The 18194-nt window shown below is 39.0% G+C and overlaps 2 protein-coding genes across 2 annotated transcripts in view; one reads left to right on the top strand and one right to left on the bottom strand.

Annotated features, from left to right (window-relative positions):
* TM4SF1 (transmembrane 4 L six family member 1) overlaps window positions 1–18194 on the bottom strand; it is a 301142-nt gene that overhangs the window by 145371 nt on the left and 137577 nt on the right. The gene's annotated exons all lie outside the window — the stretch shown is intronic.
* The window catches only part of LOC138174279 (transmembrane 4 L6 family member 4-like), a 43813-nt gene that overhangs the window by 24931 nt on the left and 688 nt on the right, over window positions 1–18194 (top strand). The window contains exon 5 of the mRNA XM_069104441.1: window positions 12802–12973. Within this exon, the coding sequence (XP_068960542.1) occupies window positions 12802–12973 (172 nt within the window). The remainder of the gene's footprint in view (window positions 1–12801; window positions 12974–18194) is intronic.

The raw sequence follows: 18194 nt of genomic DNA on the forward strand, positions 1-18194 counted from the left end.
TAGTTCCTGGGGAGACAAGGCTTAGCAAGGCCATAAGATACATTGCCAGTCCCTTCATGAATTCATCCTCTGTCTGTAGAACAGTCCTAGAACCCCTGAACACATTACAAAGCCCTCTCCCAGGATTTCTGTAAACATACAACAAGAAAATCCTTCTTCAGGGCTTCTGAACCAACAGAAAGGCTCCCAGACCCCTGCAACAACAGCACTGTCCTTCACCAGTGGACAGTATTCATTCTGTCTGCAGGACAGTCTCCAGACCCCTGCAACAACAGCACTGTCCCTCACCAGTGGACAGTATTCACTCTCTGTCTGCAGGACAGTCTCAGGGCTTCTTAGCGAACAGCCAGGTTCCAGGACTTCTTCAACAAAAGGACTGTCTTTCACCAGTGGACAAATCTGGCAAAATAACATCAAAACAGACAGACAAAGTACCAGCAAAACAGCCATGTCTCCTCAGTCCTTGGCAGCTCAGGGGGCAGGTCTCAAGAGTCCAGGGCAATTCAAAGCGGCCACCAGCAATTCTCTTAGTCTCTCTCTCCCTCCACGAGGTGCTGCTTCCAAAAAGATCTTCCGCCTCTCTCTAGTGTCTCTCCAAATCTACCTCACCAGCTCCTCCCAGTTCAGGACTTTCTTTTCACATCAACAAGCCCATCCCACAGGTGGGATTAACAAACTCTGGGTTTTAACACAATCAATTTGAAAACCAAGCCAATACAGGGGAATCTTTAATTGCCATTACTATCACAAATAGCCATATGCACTGGAGCCTAAGTTGCAAACATGCATGACATTTTATTAATTTAGAAATAGAGACAAATCGATGTAATATAGTTCTCCCATTTCCCCAAGAACACTTTGCTTCTGTCCAAGGTTCTGAGGACACAACTCAAACTCCAAAGGATTCTTAGTGAATGTGAAATTGAAGCATTATGGGCTTGGATAATGCTTAGGGAGCTCTCCATTCAAATGCTATTCAGACGCAATAGATGACCTGTTCAATGATTCTATAGACAGAATGAATGCAAGTTTTGGAGTAAGAGGATTGGTTTAAAATCCTAGCTCTTCCACTTACAATCTGCATGTCCTTGAGCAGACATTTAACTTTTCTGATCCTCATGTTCCTCATCTGTAAAATCAGCACATTAACCAAGATAACCTTTAAGGAAGTGCCAAACCTTCAGTTCTAAATCTATAATCTGATGATCCTCTTATTTGCTTTAGCAGGGGTAGAGTCAGAAATACCTGTCCAGCAATACAGATTCCAGGACACCTTTCTCAGTCATTAGAATCCAAAGTCCTGAGTATGATTATTGGCTATGCTATTTGCTAGTTTTGTGAGCATGTCAAATTATTTGACCTCTGTGTTCCTCTATGCATGTTCCCTGATCTGTGAGATGGGGACAGTACTTGCTTTTACTGCCTCTCAGAGTCTTTAAAGCAAACATTTTTAAACCTTAAAGTTTTATAAATGGAGTCAGAAGATGGGTTCAAATCCTGACTCTGTCACATAGTGATTCTCTGATCTTGATAAAGTCTCTTCAGCTTTACCTTCATTTGCTCAACCATCAAATAAGAAGGTTGAGAGAAGATGACCCCAGCTGGCACAGAGGCCCAGAAGACAACCCCTGCCAGAGTGCACAGAGGCCCAGATGCCAGGGCATGCAGAGGCCTGATCAATGTGGGAACAAGGTAACCCACCAACCACTATCTAATACCAACCATTATCTAATACTGTATACCAAAATTAAGTCTAAATGGGTGCATGATCTAGATATAAAGGATGATACTGTAAGCAGTTTTGTAAAACAAGGAATAGTTTACCTGTCAGATTTATGGAGAGGGAAAGACTTCATGACCAAACAAATAAAATGCAAAATGGATAACTGTGACTACATGAAATTGAAAAGCTTCTGTACAAACAAAGCCAATGTAAGCAAGATTAAGAGGGAAGTGGAAAATTGGGAAAGAATTTTTACAACCAATGTCTCTGATAAAGGCTTCATTTCTAAAATATACAGAGAATTGAGTCAAATCTATAAGAATACAAGTCATTCCCCATTGATAAATGGTCAAAGGATATGAACAGGCAGTACTCAGAAGAAGAAATTAAAGATATCTATAAACACATAAAAAATGTCCTAAATCACTATTGATTAGAGAAATGCAAATCGAAAGAACTCTGAGGTACCGCATCTCACCAGTCAGACTGGCTAAGATGACAAAACAGGAAAATGATAAATGCTGGAGAGGATTTGGAAAAATTGGAACACTAATGCATTGCTGGTGGAGTTGTGAACTCATTCAACCATTCTGGAGAGCAATCTGGAACTATGCCCAAAGGGCTATAAGCAATTTCATATACTTTGATGCAGCAATACCATTTCTAGGGTTGTATCCCAAAGAGATCATAGAAGTGGGAGGAAGACCCATATGCACAAAAATATTTATAGCAGCTCTTTTTGTTGTGGCAAAGAATTGGTAATTACGGGGATGCCTATCAATTGGGGAATGGCTGAACAAGTTAATAGTATATGAATATGATGGAATACTATTGTGCCATAAGAAATGAGGAGAAGATGGACTTCATATTTACCTGGAGAAGCTTATACAAACTGATGGTGAGTGAGAAGAGCAGAACCAAGAGAAATTTGTACACAATTACAGACACAACTTTGATAGCCTGGACTCTTCTCAGCAATGCAGGGCTATAAGTCAACTCCAAAAGACTCATGATGGAGAGAGATGTCTACATTCAGAGAAAGAGCTAGAAATAACAGAGTTTGCATGCAGATTGAACCAAATTACCTGACCTCTTTCTTTTTCTTACTTGGTTTTGTTTCCTCTTTCCTTTTGTTCATTCCATTTGATACAATCCTTCTTTATAACCTGACTAATATCTAATGTGAAAGTATCTGCAGATCCTATACTTGGTTGTATGCCACAATGGGGGGGGGGGCAGTGGCAGGGGGGGGTGGAAGAAAATTTGAAACTCAAAGAACTGTGGAACTGAATCTTGTAAACTAATAGTAAAAAACAAATTAATAAACACCAAAAAAAAGTAAAAAATAAAAAAAAAACAAATAAGGTTGAATTAAATAACTCTTAAAACTCCTTCCAGCTCTAAATCCTATTGATGATTCTGATTAACTGATTATAATAAAACCTAATATTTATAAAATATTCTAAGATTTAAAGAGTGCTTTATTTGCTCTACATGCAAAACTTATGAGATAAATGCTCCCTCATGGATCCTGGGGGTGGAGCCAAGGTGGCAGCATTGAAACAGGGAAACTCCATAAGCTCCCCCTATAACCACCTCAAATACCTAGAAAATATGACTCTAAACAAATTTTAGAGCTACAAAACCCACAGAGTGACAGAGAGAAACAAATCTCCCACTGAAGGCAGCCCAGAAAGCGGACAGGAAGGGTCCATCTCAGTACACTGGGAGTGGAGCCCACCCCTGCCTGAGCCTATGGCTTTAGCCCCAGGGTGGCCCCCAACCAGCAGTGGCTGGAGTGGACTTCAGGAACGTGGATCACTAGCTATTGTGGTGGTTTCCAGAATTATCAACCCATAAATGCCAGGGACAAAGTGAAAGGTCAGTGTGTTCCCCCGGGGCAAGAAGTTGAGAAGCAGCAGAGGTGATGTGGCTGTGCCGCTGCCTCCACATGGCTGCTTTAGAGCTCCTGACCTGCAGATTGTAGGGGAACCAGGCAACCATTCAGAGGGTGATCGCTCTTGCTTTGACCTGCTTGGATCTGGATCACTGTCAGGGGTGGAGGTCCTGTGGTGTGTGACCAGTGAGCCAGGGCTTGTGGGGGCTGTGGAGAGGGCATCCAACTAATAGCTCCAGCAGCTGTAAAAACCCTAGTGATTTGGGACAAAGCTCTCCTCTCTGGAAGCATTTTACTGTGGCAAAGAGCTCAAAAGTCAAGTAATTGAGTGGCAACATGAGCAAGCAAAGCAAGCACAGCAATCAAACCTTAGATTCCTTTTTGGGGGACAAAAAGGATTAAAATATGGAATGGGAGGAAGACAACAAAGTCATAATACCTGCACCAAAAGTTTCCAAGAAAAATATGAAATGGTTACAGGCCATGGAGAAGCTCAAGAAGGATTTTGAAAATCAAGTAAGAGAAGTGGAGGAAAAATTGGGAAGAGAAATTAGAATGATGCAAGAAAATCATGAAAAGTGAGTCAACAATCTGACTGAAGAAAATAACACCTTGAAAAAATACACTAATTCAAATGGCAAAAGAGACCCAAAAAGCCAATGAGGAGAAGAATGCCTTAAAAAGCCAAATTTACCAGAAGGAAAAAGAATTTTAAAAGCTCATTGAAGAGAATAATTCCTTCAGAATTAGATTGGAGCAGATGGCAGCTAATGACTTTATGAGAAATCAAGATACTATTTAATAGATCCAAACAAATGAAAAAAATAGAGGGCAATGTGAAATATCTCATTGGAAAAAACACTCACCTGGAAAATAGAACCAAGAGAGATAATTTTAAAATTATTGGACTACCTGAAATCCATGATCAAAAAAAGAACCTAGAAATCATCCTTCAAGAAATTCTCAAGGAAAATTACCTTGATATTTTAGAACCAGAGGGCAAAATAGAAATTGAAAGAAATCACCAGTCACCTCTTGGAAAAGATCCCAAAAAGAAAACTCCTAGGAATATTATATCCAGGTTTTAGAGTTCCCAGATCAAGGAGAAAATATTACAAGGAGCCAAGAAGAAACAATTTGAACATTATGGAAACACAATCAGGATAACACAAGATCTAGCAGCTTCTACATTAAGGGATCACAGGACTTGGAATATGAAATTCCAGAGATCAAAGGAGCTAACATTAAAACCAAAAATTACCTACCCAGAAAAACTGAGTATAATGTTTCAAGGGAAAATATGGTCATTCAATGAAATAGAGGACTTTCAAGCATTCTTGATGAAAAAACCAGAGTTGAATAGAAAATTTGACATTCAAATACAAGAAGCAAGAGAAGCATAAGAAGGTAAACAGGGAAAAGAAATCATAAGGAACTTATTAAAGTTGAACTATTTACATTCCTACATGAAAAAATAATAATTGTAACTTAAAAAACTTTTCTCAGTATGATGATAGTTGAAGGGAATATAAATTTTATATGTATACATACATATATGTCTATATAGGAGGGTATATGTGCATATGAATACATATGTGAGTGTATATATATGTGTACAGGTATACATAGAGAGAACAGGCTAAATTGAATAGGAAGAGATGATATTTAAAAAATAAAATTAAGAGATGAGATAGGAATACAATGAAAGGAGATAGGGAGAGACAGAATAGGGTAAATTATCTCATATAAAAGAGGCAAGGAAAAAACTGTTACAATGGAGGGGAAGAGCAGGAAGGTAAAAGGGAATGGGTCAACCTTACTCTCATTGAATTTGTCTTAAGGAGGAAATAACATACACACTAAATTGGGTATCTAACCCTACAGGAAAGTAGGGGTAAAGGGAATAAGAGGGGGGATGATAGAAGGGAGGTCAGATTGGGGTGGGAGGGTAGTTTGAAGCACACACTTTTGAAAAGGGATAGGGTCAAAGTAGAAAATAGAACAAGTGGGGGGGGTGGAATAGAATGGAGGGAAATATAGTCCATCTTTCACAATATATCCACTATGGAATTGTTTTGCATAACTACACATGTATAAACTATATCGAATTGCTTATCTTTCCAGTAAGGGTGGGTGACAAGGGAAGAAGGGAAAGAATCTGGATTTCAAAGTTTTAAAATAAAAACTTTTTAAAATTATTATTATTTTACATGCAACTGGGAAATAAGATATACAGGCACTGGGATATGGAGATTCATCATGCCCTCCTGGAAAGTTGGAGGGGGGATGGGGGAGGATATAGGAGAGAGAAGATTGGGGAAGGGGTATTCAGTGTAATCTCTGTTTTGGGGTGATGTGTAGGGGACAGATGGGGAGAAAATTTTTTACTCAAAATCTTGTGGAAATGAATGCTGTAAACCTAAAAATAAACATAAAATTTATTTTAAAAAATAAATGCTCTTCATATATAGTACTACCCATGTATAGTTTTTAAGACTGGATCTCCCTATCTCTACAAGATTGGAAGTGTAGGGGCTATTTATAGGTCTAATTTCATTGAGTGTGGGACATGTTGATTTTTATGGCACTTTTGAGCTATCCAGTTAAAAATACCTCATAGATATGTGAATGAAGTTCAGGAAAGAGTATTTTGATGTGCACTTTTTAGGGGTTAACCATATCAGTGCTGAATTTGGTGCAGACATCTTATTGGCTTTAGCTCGCTACAGCTCAGAATTCTTGCTCTCAAATGATCTACTAGGGTCAGCCTCCTTGATAGCGAGTATTACAGGCCTAATTATATGCCGCACCCAACTATCCCCTATTTTACAAATGAGGAAAATGAAGCTGAAGAGGCTAAGAGACCTGCCCAGTTGTTGGTCCCATCACTAGGGCATGTAAAGGGCAAGAATTGAGACTTGTTCTCTCCCAACTCTGAGTTCTTTGCTCTTCACGATGACATTTCAATGCTTGCACACTTCACACAGAAATGGAGCTACTATCCAAGTGGAAAAGGGTTGTCATTTGCTCTGCTTTAGAAAGCAGATGGTATACTCCAACCATATTCAGGAACTAGAACTTCTAGCCCAGAACCTTCCATTCATTTCTCCATCCATCCACCCTTCCCTCCCTGGACAACTTCAGCAAGAGTTATTAGTGATAGATCTCTTGCTAACAAGGTAATGCTGACAGCATTGTACACTTCTCTGCTACTGAAGGATGTCATTCTCATAAAAAGGGGGGTTTGGGAGGGGACTTCTGTTGACAAGCCAGTATGAGGCCTGTCACCTTTTCTGAACCTCTTTGTCTGGCCTCATCATTATCAATATCTCTGTAGTATCTGACACTGTTGACCACCTCCTGAATTCCCTCTCCTCTGGGATTTCATCTTACTTTCTCCACCATACTATCTGATGATTCCTTCTTGGTCTCAATTACTAGATCTTTATATCATGTTCTCCAACTGGGAATGTTCTGCAAAGTTCCATACTGGGTTCTTTTCTCTTTTCTTTTTCCTCTATACTTTCTTACATGCTAATCTTGTTCCCATGAGTTTAATTGTTCACCTGTAGTCTCTTCCCTAATCTCTAGTCGCATATGTATCAAGCATTTCCAATTACACATCCCGAAGGTCTTAAAGTCAACACACCTCAAAGTAAATTCATTATCATTCTCTTAAAATCTACCTTTGGGGCGGCCAGGTGGCTCAGTGAGTAAGAGCACCGGCTCCATGACCTGGATCAAATCTGGGCTCAGATACTCAGCACCACACCCAGAAATAATAACTGGCCATGTAACCTTGAAGAAGTTACTTAACCCCAATTGCTTTAAAAAAAAAATCTACCTTTAAAACTATCTATATCTATTAAGGGTATCACTGTCTTTCTAGATACCCAGATATCCGCCTTTGCATAATCCTTAAATCTCTACTGCCCTATAACCTACATATCCAATCAATGACAATTCTTATTTTTTCTACCTTCATAGCATCCCTTAAGTCTGTCCCTTTATCTCTACTCACCCAGTCCCCATCTAAATTCAGGCTCTCATACCTCTCACTTGGATTCTTACAATCCATCTCCTAATTAGTAGTATTCTTGCTTCAAATTTCTCACCTCTCCAAATGCATGTATTTCACAACTGTTGGCGAAGGTCTGACCATGTCATTCTCCTACTCAATAAACTACAGTGGCTCCTTGTCTCTAGAATCAAATAAAAACTTCTCTTTCACTTTTTTTTGGAGACAATTGGGTTTCAGGGACTTTTCCAGGGTCACATAGTTAGTAATGTCTGAAGCTATATTCAAACTCAGGTCTTCCTAACTCCAGAGTCAGTGCTCTACCCACTATGCCACCTTCTCTTTACCTTTTAAATCCCTTATTACAAACTGCTCCCTTTTATCCTTTCTACAATACAACTAAACTGGCCTTCTTGCTATTTCTCTCAAACAACCCTCTACCTCTCATCTTCATATATTTTTCCTGGCTCTTTCCCCTATCCGTCACGCACACATCTGCCTTTTAGAAACCTTTATTTTCTTCAAAAGTTTGCTCAAGGTACACCTCCTACATGAATCCTTAGCTGAACCATCACTTTAATAGTCCTTCAGTCTATGAAGTCCTGCTAGTTTGCACTATTGGCATTTGCTTCTTCCTATGAATATAGCCAGAAGAAATAAGAAGAGATAGCATGGAATTTCATTGGAAATATACAACCTCTATGGTGCATCTAGTGGTATCAAACTCAAAAAGAAATTGGGTCCTTTAATCCTGTCCTGGCCTCATATTGACATATATTAACATCATCTATTTTCTACTGTATTTTAATTTATTTTCTGAATTATTTTCCCCATTATATTTTATGTCAGAATGCCACCTAGGGCCAAGTATTTGACCCCTCTGGTGTAATTCAAAAAAGCCCTAAATTCTCTTTTCAGTCAAGAGGCTTTGTTTGGAATCCCAACCTCTGTACTGCCTAGATTTATCCTGGGTGACATACAAGAGTTTTCCACCTCAGTTTCTTCCTATAGAGAATAACACTAACATGACTTAGCAGTCATAGTCCAATGGGGCTCAGCTATGATTGACAAAGCTGGGTTAAAAAGCCACCTCTGATGTTTATTATCTTTCAGACCTTGGGCAAGTCATTTCATCTTTACAATAAGAGGGGGTTAGATCAGATGTCTACTGAAATACCTTCTAGTTCTGTGATCCTATGTTTCACTTGGACTTTAGGACAATGACCAAGTACTTTGTAAAGATAAGGATATACATACATGCATGCATGCATGCATACATACATACATTTTATGTGTGTATACACACATGTGAACTGCAGTTAATAATCAGAGAAGATATGGCATAGATAGACAGATAGGCAGATAGATAGCTAGACAGACAGACAGACAGATGGATACACTGACTGGTAAAAGGTAGATAGATGATAGATAGATAGATAGATAGATAGATAGATAGATAGATAGATAGATAGATAGATAGATAGATAAAGTTTGAAGTGAGGAAGATCTGAGTTCCCTTCCCTTATCTGACACTAATTAGCAGTGAGAACATAAGCGCTTCATGTAATCTCCTCTGAGCTTTAGATTACTCTATAAAACGATAAATTACAGGTGATTTTTATTATTACTATTGTCATTATTGGGATCAACATTGGTGGAAGGAGTTCCTACACTGATAAGATCACAAATTCATTCAATATTAATAAGTCTACCTCTTAATAAAGTCCAAATATTGATACATATTCATAACAATTTTAAACTAAATAAAAATTATTTAAAATAATTAGAATAAAGATCGATAAAATCTAATTCTTGACTTTTTCATGAAACAAAGGGCTAATCTTTCTTGTTATCCCAAAGCTTCCCTTTAATAGGTGTCTTCCTTACCAACTTTACAAAGTTGAGCTCTAGAAGTTAGGATTGATCTATTTATCTAACAAGTCATGTTACTACAAAAGAAAAAGGCCCAATTTCCACAAGAAACTCCCTGGTACTACATTTTATACACTCAGCATGTCGGAAAAAACCTCTTTGAACTTTTAGAACTGCCCATTTTATTCCAGTCAAGGTATTAAATTATGAAAAGAGAAATGACTCCTTGTAGGTAATGGGGAATCTTCACCTTTCCCATCATTCATTAGCCTATTGTATGATCTTGAATAAGTTCCTTGACCCTCCCTTGAACATAGGGAGATTGGACTTGATGGAAGGACTCCAACAGCCACTCTGCTCTAATGGCTCATGCTGGTGTTTTAATTATGATGAAGTATCAGAAGTGTGAAAGGTATTCTGTTTGATGAGAAGTACAGAGGAGTTCATTCTTAAGTCAGCAGTGTGTAGAGGCAAGTACAGAGGAGAGAAGATCTCCTACTTGATGAATCAAGAAAGCAATGGGATTTAGACATAAAGAGTGCAGTATGGATGGAAATTGTACTAATTGGAGCTCCCATCCCTGATTTTGTGACACTCTACACTGTCTTGAATCATCAGGAGAATCATCAGGGTCAGTGTCACACAATGCATGCTGGATGTGGGGTTCTTAGCTTTAACACTCACTGACTTGTGTGGCCAGTTAGTGATGCATTTAGATGGAATGATTTCCAAGATCCATGCTTGTTCTTGGTCATATAAATCACAGTGTTCTCAAATTTTGAAAACAAAAGTTATTTTAATTACTTCATTAACTCATTTATTCATTTGTTTGCCTATTTACTTATTTTTGCAAAATGGTTATGTGCCCTGTCCTAATTCCAAATACTGGCTCTACCCCTTATCTGTGAGACTTTGGACAGATCCCTTAACCTGCCTATGACTTAATTCATCATCTATAAAATCAAAGGACTGGATCAGATGATATTTGAGATCCCTTCCAACTCTAAATTTATGGCAATATGAAGTGGAAGCAGCATGGTACAAGGTCAAATGAGGGTGGCAGAGTCCTCCAAGTGTTAGAAGTCATTGACTTACTGAATAGCTGCTTCATCTTCTCAGAGCTATCAGATCCTGTGACCTTTTTTGTAATGGGATGTGAGGTTAGTCTATTTTCCTGAGATGAGTGATGATAGACATTATCTTCATTTGGTAGTTAAATTAATAAAGAGGACCTAAAATCATGAAGGTGAAGAAAGGTCCTAAAGTACAGGGTGTCCTCTATAGGGGAGAAAGGACTATGATAATTGAACCAATGCTATCTGAAAGTTTTATTTGGGAGGCAGGAGGAATACTTTTGCTTTCTGACAATTCGAAAAGCATTTATTACGTATGCAAGGAACTCTGATAGGTCCTGGGGATACATAGATGAAAGTTAAACAGAACTTGTCTTCAAGGGCTTTTCATTCTACTGGATCTATACTGTGGTTATTGATTTCTTCTTTAGGGGAAAAATAACTTTATATCAAGTCAACCATCTCTCCTAATCCAAATGTTATATTAGAGAGGAATGAATATGATACGTTATATTTTTAAAAGGTTATTTTAAAAAATCTTTATGAATTTGGAAATCTCTGAATGTTCAAATGAAATATTTGTAAAAAAAAATACATAGCACATTGTCTAGCACATAGTAAGCTCTATATAAATACTTGTTATTTTCTCTCCCCCACCCCCATGCTTACCAAGAAAGAGCCCCAATATGGCTGAGTCAACCCCACCCCTTCTGACTGGAATCAGAGAGTCACAGATCTCCCAATTCTGTATCTGTACCCTTTTGGATGTCCACTTCTCCCAAGGATATATATATATATATACCCAAGGCTGAAAAACTCCTCCAAAATAAAAAAAAAAGATTAAAGAAAAGTTATTTGACTTATCTGCTGCTAAGCAGCTCCTCATTGGATTGCTTGAATTCACCTGATACTTTGGCAAAGTGTCCATATGATTCCTAACAAGAGTCAATTTGCTAAGTATATCTGAGACTAAGAGACTATGAAAGCACACCACTGGTGAGTGTCAAAGGCTGGATTTTAACCTGAACCCAGCTACAGGACACCATCAACAATGCTACCATGCTGATAATATTTTGTTGGTAAAAATAAATGGTGAAATATATATGTATATATACACATACATATGTCTATATGTGTGTATACTCATATGTATATTAGATATATACACATTTAATATGTATATTATATAATGCACATGCATACACAATATGCCCATATTTGAGAGCAGCATGAGATTATATTAGAGGATCCTTTGGTGTAGGATTCATGTCATTTATGGAAAAGGTAGTCATAATTGTTAGCAGAATTGCCATGGCAAGCTATTTTTCAAATCATAAAGACCCCTTGCATCTTTCAAATATGTATGTTTAGATAAATATAAATAACCTTCAAGTTACTGGAGCCTATCAGTGATGAGCCTGAGAGGCAGCATTGTCTAGTGTAGGGGTGGAGAACCTGTGGCCTTAGGGACAGATGTAGCCTTTTAAGTCTTTAGGTGCCACCTTTTGATCGAGTCCGAGTTTCATAGAATAAATCCTTTTATCAAGAGTATTTGTTCTATGAAATTGAATTCGGTCAAAGGACTGTGCTTGAGGACCTAGAAAACCCCATGTGGCCTCAAGGCTGCAGGTTCCCTACCCTTGGTCTACTGACCTTGGAATCTAGAAGACATGGCTTTAAAGCTTGCCTCTGACACATGCCAGCAAGCTATGTGACCACTGGCAAGCACTTAAGGTCTCAGTAGCCTAGCCAAAAGCAAGAGGAAGAAAGTCACTCCAGGCAAAAGAACTAAGACAATACAGAGAATTTGCTCATCTGAATGAATCAACAAATGGAGTTTCCATAAGAAATTCTCAATGCTAATAAGGAAATCCTGGTTCCAACAACCACACCAAATTGGCCAGACCACCTTGAGATCTGCACGAGATCCTATTAGAGGATCCTTTGGCAAAGAATTCATGTCATTTATGGAAAGGGCAGCTTTAATTTCTGGCAGAATTGCCATGGCAAGCTATTTTTCAAATCATCAGATTTCATTTGCATCTTTCCAATGACACTTGACTATAAGTTTCTTAAAGGCAGGGAAGGTGTCACTTTTCAACTTTGTGTGTGTTAAACCTAGCTTAGTGTCATGTACACAATAGATATTTAATAAAATGTTTGTTGAATGAATGTCTTCACCATCTGCTCCCTCACATAGGGATTATCTTTCTAATAGGTTCTTGTGGAATAAGTGCAAACGACCTGTTGGCATTGTGCCTTGGAACGTGACTCTCTTCTCCATACAGCTGGCAATAGGCTGCACTCAGTTGACAGCCTGTATTATTCAAATATTAAATGGCCTCTTTGGAACAACATGTGGGCAATGGAAATGTGAAAAATATTGTTAGGTAAGTTCATTGTTTCCCATTTCTCATCTCACACCATTGTCCTAGAAATCAACTCAAGAGAGGACTGTTTGGACAACTGGGTCCCATACACTTATCAATCCAGCAAAGAACTAGGCCAGGAGCAAAGGATCTGGTCAGCCTGGCTAGCCACAGCTCATCACAGTCATAACTCTTTGGTTGAATCCTAGAAGCAACAGATTGACCCTTGGTACAGCATTAAGACCATCTGTCCCCACCTCTCCAGTTCTCAATATGAGTTCATATTGACAAAGCGTGGATAAATGTCTGTCTACACAGAGCAAGTAGTTTCCAAGGACACAGAACAACATTGCTCAGCCCCAAACATACTTTTATCTATTTCCCAAACAGATCTAGAACCTATAAGGTCAAATAAAGAGTCTTACCTAATTACCTTACCTTATTTAGGGGGGTTTTCTATTACTTTTTTCTCACTAGCATAGAGTACGCCACTTCAAAAGCAAAAGATTTCATGGATATATTTCTTAGTGTAGGAGAACCAGACTCCAAAGTGAAAAACATAACACCCACAATATGAGTCTTTGTCACATAGACAATGCCGATTAAAAAAAAAAACTCAACTACTGAATGTAGAAATGGACTTGAGTGATTTTTCAGCTAAAACATATGAAGAAATCTGTTAAGTTCACACCCCACTTTCCAACAAACTAAATATGAAATAGTCAAAAAGGTTAAAATATATAGCAGGCTTATTATGACATATGGCGAAAGATGAAAACCTTTGTAAGCAATAGGGTTGTGTCAATAGGATTATTTTTTATAATTATCAATAGGATTATTGAAATAATCCCTTTAAAAATTCAAGCAAATGAGACTTTCTGTAGGTTTGGGTATTTCCTTAATCTTTCATTGCCTTCACCAGATAATGGCTTATGCTAGGCAATCGATATATCTCACACTTAGAACATTCTTAAAATTCTGACCCAAGATCCCTAAGCAATGATGTGAGGCAGATAATAAGGATTATTGATTTTATTTTTCTACTTTGGGTGGAAACTAGGCTAGATTTGGCTCAGGTAAGTTTTCCCTCATCCACAAGGCTGATTATGAATGCTTTTGAGATCTAAATGAAAGTGTTTCTGAAATTTTTCTTTTTTTGCCTTTTGGAGGACAATTGGGGTTAAGTAACTTGCCCAAGGTTACACCACTAGTTTTTTTGTGTTAAGTGTCTGAGACCGGAACCAAACTCAGGTCCTCCCGACTCTGGGGCCGGTGCTTTACTCATTGTACCCCCTAGCAGCCAGTGTTTCTGAAATTTTAATGTTTCAGAAAGTGTCAGAAATATGATAGTCCTGGGTTGAGGTATCATTTATATGCTGTCACAAAAATCCTGTTTCCAATTAGTTACATTTTATGAGAGCTACCATAATAGCCAAACAATCTTACTAGTCTGACATCCTAAAGACCAATGAAAAGCATTTTAGTATAGGGATTAAGGGATAACCTTAGAGTCAAAAAGATTAGTGTGTGAGGCCATACTTATTGTGTGACCTTGGGAAAAATAATTTAAGCTGTCAGTACTTAGGGCAACTTTTAAAAATTACAAACATAAAAGAATCACTAATCTACATTGGCAGAAAGAATTTCCATGCTGGAAATTCTTCACAGAAAGGCTCCAAAAAGAAAAATAACAAAGATGAAATCAGAGCAATCAGTCCCCAAATTTCTTGATGCACAAATATTTGAGGGTCAAGAAAGATAAATGGAATAGACTCACAGTGAGTAATTTTTGGAAGTCAAGTGAACGATCAAGAAAAGGAATCTTCTCTTTAACAGGATCAAAGTGCAAAGACAAAAGTGTCAACTGAAGTCTAAGAAAAAGAATTGGTTCGATCCCCTAGGACATCTCCCTTTCACTAACCAGTCTCTCTCCTTTTCTCCATACTGACTCATTGGTGAACCAATTCAACTCTACACTATGCTCTTCTCTTGGATCTTAGCCCCCTTGGCTTGCCAATTTTGCCCTGCTAAACCTAAACCTTGGGTCACTCCCATCATCCACCCACTGCCTTGGATAGCTCCCACTTCTACCCACTGCCTTTTTTCTTACGTACTGCTGAATAAAAGTGGAAAAAATCACACAACTGTTACATATTTATATTACACAGCAATGACTGAGCCCTCACTACTGTTAGGCAATCCTACTATACCCCTCTTGTCAACTCACTATCCCACTCTCTGCAGCAGCAATTCCAAGCCTTTTCATCCCCCCTCAAACTTCCCATAGCTCTCCTCCCCACACCCATCAGCTGAGATCTTTACCTCATATTTTATAGAAAAAATTGAGGGCATTTGCCTTGAACTCCCTCTTCTCCCCTCTTCCTCATCCATCACTCAAGTGCCTTCAGTTTCTCTTCTTTCATCCCTGTCTCACATAATGGGGCAGTCTTACTCTTTACCAAGGCTTACTCCTCTAGCCATACAAGAGATCCCATTCCATTCCATCTTCTCCAACAGACGGTCTCATCTACCATCCCCATTCTATCATTTTCAATCTCTCCTCAGGTAGTGGCTCCTCCCCTACTGACTACAAATGTGCTCATGTCTCCCTCATGCTGAAAAAACTCTCACTTGATCCTCCCATTCCTACTATCATTCTATATGTTCTGCCCTTTGTAGCTAAACTCCTCCAAAAGGCCTTTTACAATATAGGCACCTCCATTTTCTCCCTTCTCATTCTCTTATCATCCTTTATATTTAGTGTCCAATCTTATCATTCCACTGAAACCTGGACTGTCTTTTGCCTACCAGTGATCTCTTAGTTGCCTCATTTGCCTTGACCTTTCTGCAGACTTTGACACTGTTGATCACTCTTTCTTCCTTGATATTCTCTGCTCTCTAGCTTTTCGAGACCCACTATCTACTGGTTCTCATATTACCTCTCTAATATCTCCTTCTCAGTTTCTAGATCATGCCCTCTAACCATAGGCATCCCTCTGGGTTCTGTCCTAGCCCCTCTTCTCTCTATATACTATTTCACTTAGTGATCTCATCAGCTCCCATGGATTTAATTATTATTTCTATGCTAATGATTCTGAAATCTACTTATCCTGCCCCAAACTCTCCAATCTGACCTCCAATCTCACATCTCCAACTGTCTTTCAGTCATTTCAAACTGGATATCCAGTAGGCACCTTAAACTCAACATGGCCAAAATGGAACCCATGCTCTTTCCCCCTAAATGCCCCCCCCACTCCCACCTTCTCTGTTACTGTAGAGGGCAGCGCCATCCTCCCAGTCCCACAGATTCACAACCCAGGAGTCATTCTAGACTCCTCACTGTCTCTCACCCCCTACCATATCCACAGCCTGTGGATTTCACCTTTGCAGCATCTCTACAATTGGCCCACTTCTCTTCTCTGATAATGCTAGGATTTAATTCTGCTGTAGGCTCTCATTACCTCACACCTGGATTATTGAAAAAGATGGCTAGTGGGTATGCCTGCCTCCATCTCTTCCATACTCCAACCTATTCTCCATTCAGTAACTAAAGTGGTTTTTTACTATAGCACAGATCTGATCACATCACCCTCCCCATCTCCTTACTAAATTAATGCCAGTGGCTCCCTATCACCTTTAGTATCAAATAATAAAATCCTCTTTTTGGTATATTCAAAGTCCTTCATAACCTAGCCCCCTCTTACCTTTCTAGTCTTCTTACATCTTATTCCTTGTCACTGTAATGCCACAAACAAGCAGCTTTCCAGAGGACTGCTATGAGCAGCTTTCAAGGTTCTGATTACACAATATAGTGAACACTCTATTCCATAACAAATCAAAGCAAAACATTCACAGAAAATCAAGGTACAGCAGTCACAATATTACAACTTATCACAGAAAACCACAATATTGTATTCACAACAGCTTATCATTAAAATGGCCACATATTTTTCACCAAAGTAATCACAATATTTAGAACAAAGAACAATCATCTCAAAGTACAATAGTAAAAGTCTTCCACTCATGGGGCAACTAAATTAACTCAATCAGTCACTTATTCAGCAATCAATTATTATCTACCATGTGTAGTATGGTAGTATCATTAATCACTACATAATCATTAGAAAATACACAAACCCTCCACCCCTAGGTCACTAGTAAACTACAATTTCATCATTACTCAATATCCATAGAGAGGTCTTTTCATCTTGACTTGGGGCTGGTTCTCAGATTCCCTGGATCCCCTTCCATGGTCCCAGATTCTACCTGGATTTACCAGACTGTCACCTGGGTTCAATGGCAGACAGCTCCCAGTTCCTTGTCCAGCTCTCTGGGTAGGTCCTGCTCCACACTGAAGTTCACAGGGTCCAGGCCATCTCAAATCCTTCAAAATTTCTGATCCTGGAAATTCAAGGCTCAACCAAGCCACAAACAAAGTCCCTGCATCCTGATCATGCTTCCTCAGTCTTCTGCAGCCTGTCCAAAAAATCAGAATCACCTTATCCAGCCTGGGGGGAGGGGGCTCCTGGGCTCCTGTTCAGAAGAAGCTTCAGCACCACAACCTGTCAGGAAATTCTGGCTCAGTTCTCCATTCTCTCTTCTGTAGCTGCTCTGCCTCCAAATTCTTGTCCCAAGAAATTCTGACTGTCCCTTCCTGGGGCTTTTCCTTATATATACACAGCATTAGCTACTTCCTGTTTTAACCAACCCCTTCCTGCTACGTCAGCACCAGGAGACAGGAGTTTATACTTTTTCTTTCCCCAAAAGAGGCTTGATCAGTTACTAAGCGCTAAGTGCCTGCTACCTTTGCCAACACAAAGGGATCTTCACATTCAAATTATGTTACCATTACAACCATATACTCTTCTATTCAGTGACGCAGGTCTCCTGGCTGTTCCACAAACAAGACACACCATCCTTTCACTCTCAGCATTTCTCTGACACTCTTCCAAGCCTAAAATATTCTCCTTTCTCATCTCTTCCTACTGGCTTCCCTGGCTTCCTTTGAGTCCCAACTAAAATCTCATCTTCTACAGTAAACATTTCATAATCCCTCCTAATTCTAGTTCCTTTCTTCTCAATTATTTCCTATCTATCCTATAAATAATTGCTTGTACAGTTTTTGTTTGTTATCTCTTCCAGTAGACTATGTGTCCCTTGAGGGCACGAACTGTCTTTTCCCTCATTTTACACATGGTAGACACTTGATGATTGTCTATTGGTTATGAATTGGGAGTGGAAG

Source organism: Petaurus breviceps, unplaced genomic scaffold, assembly GCF_028583685.1.
Source record: "Petaurus breviceps papuanus isolate PSGF00001 unplaced genomic scaffold, PetGlider_PUasm1.0 688, whole genome shotgun sequence".
Classification (NCBI taxonomy): Eukaryota; Metazoa; Chordata; class Mammalia; order Diprotodontia; family Petauridae; genus Petaurus; species Petaurus breviceps.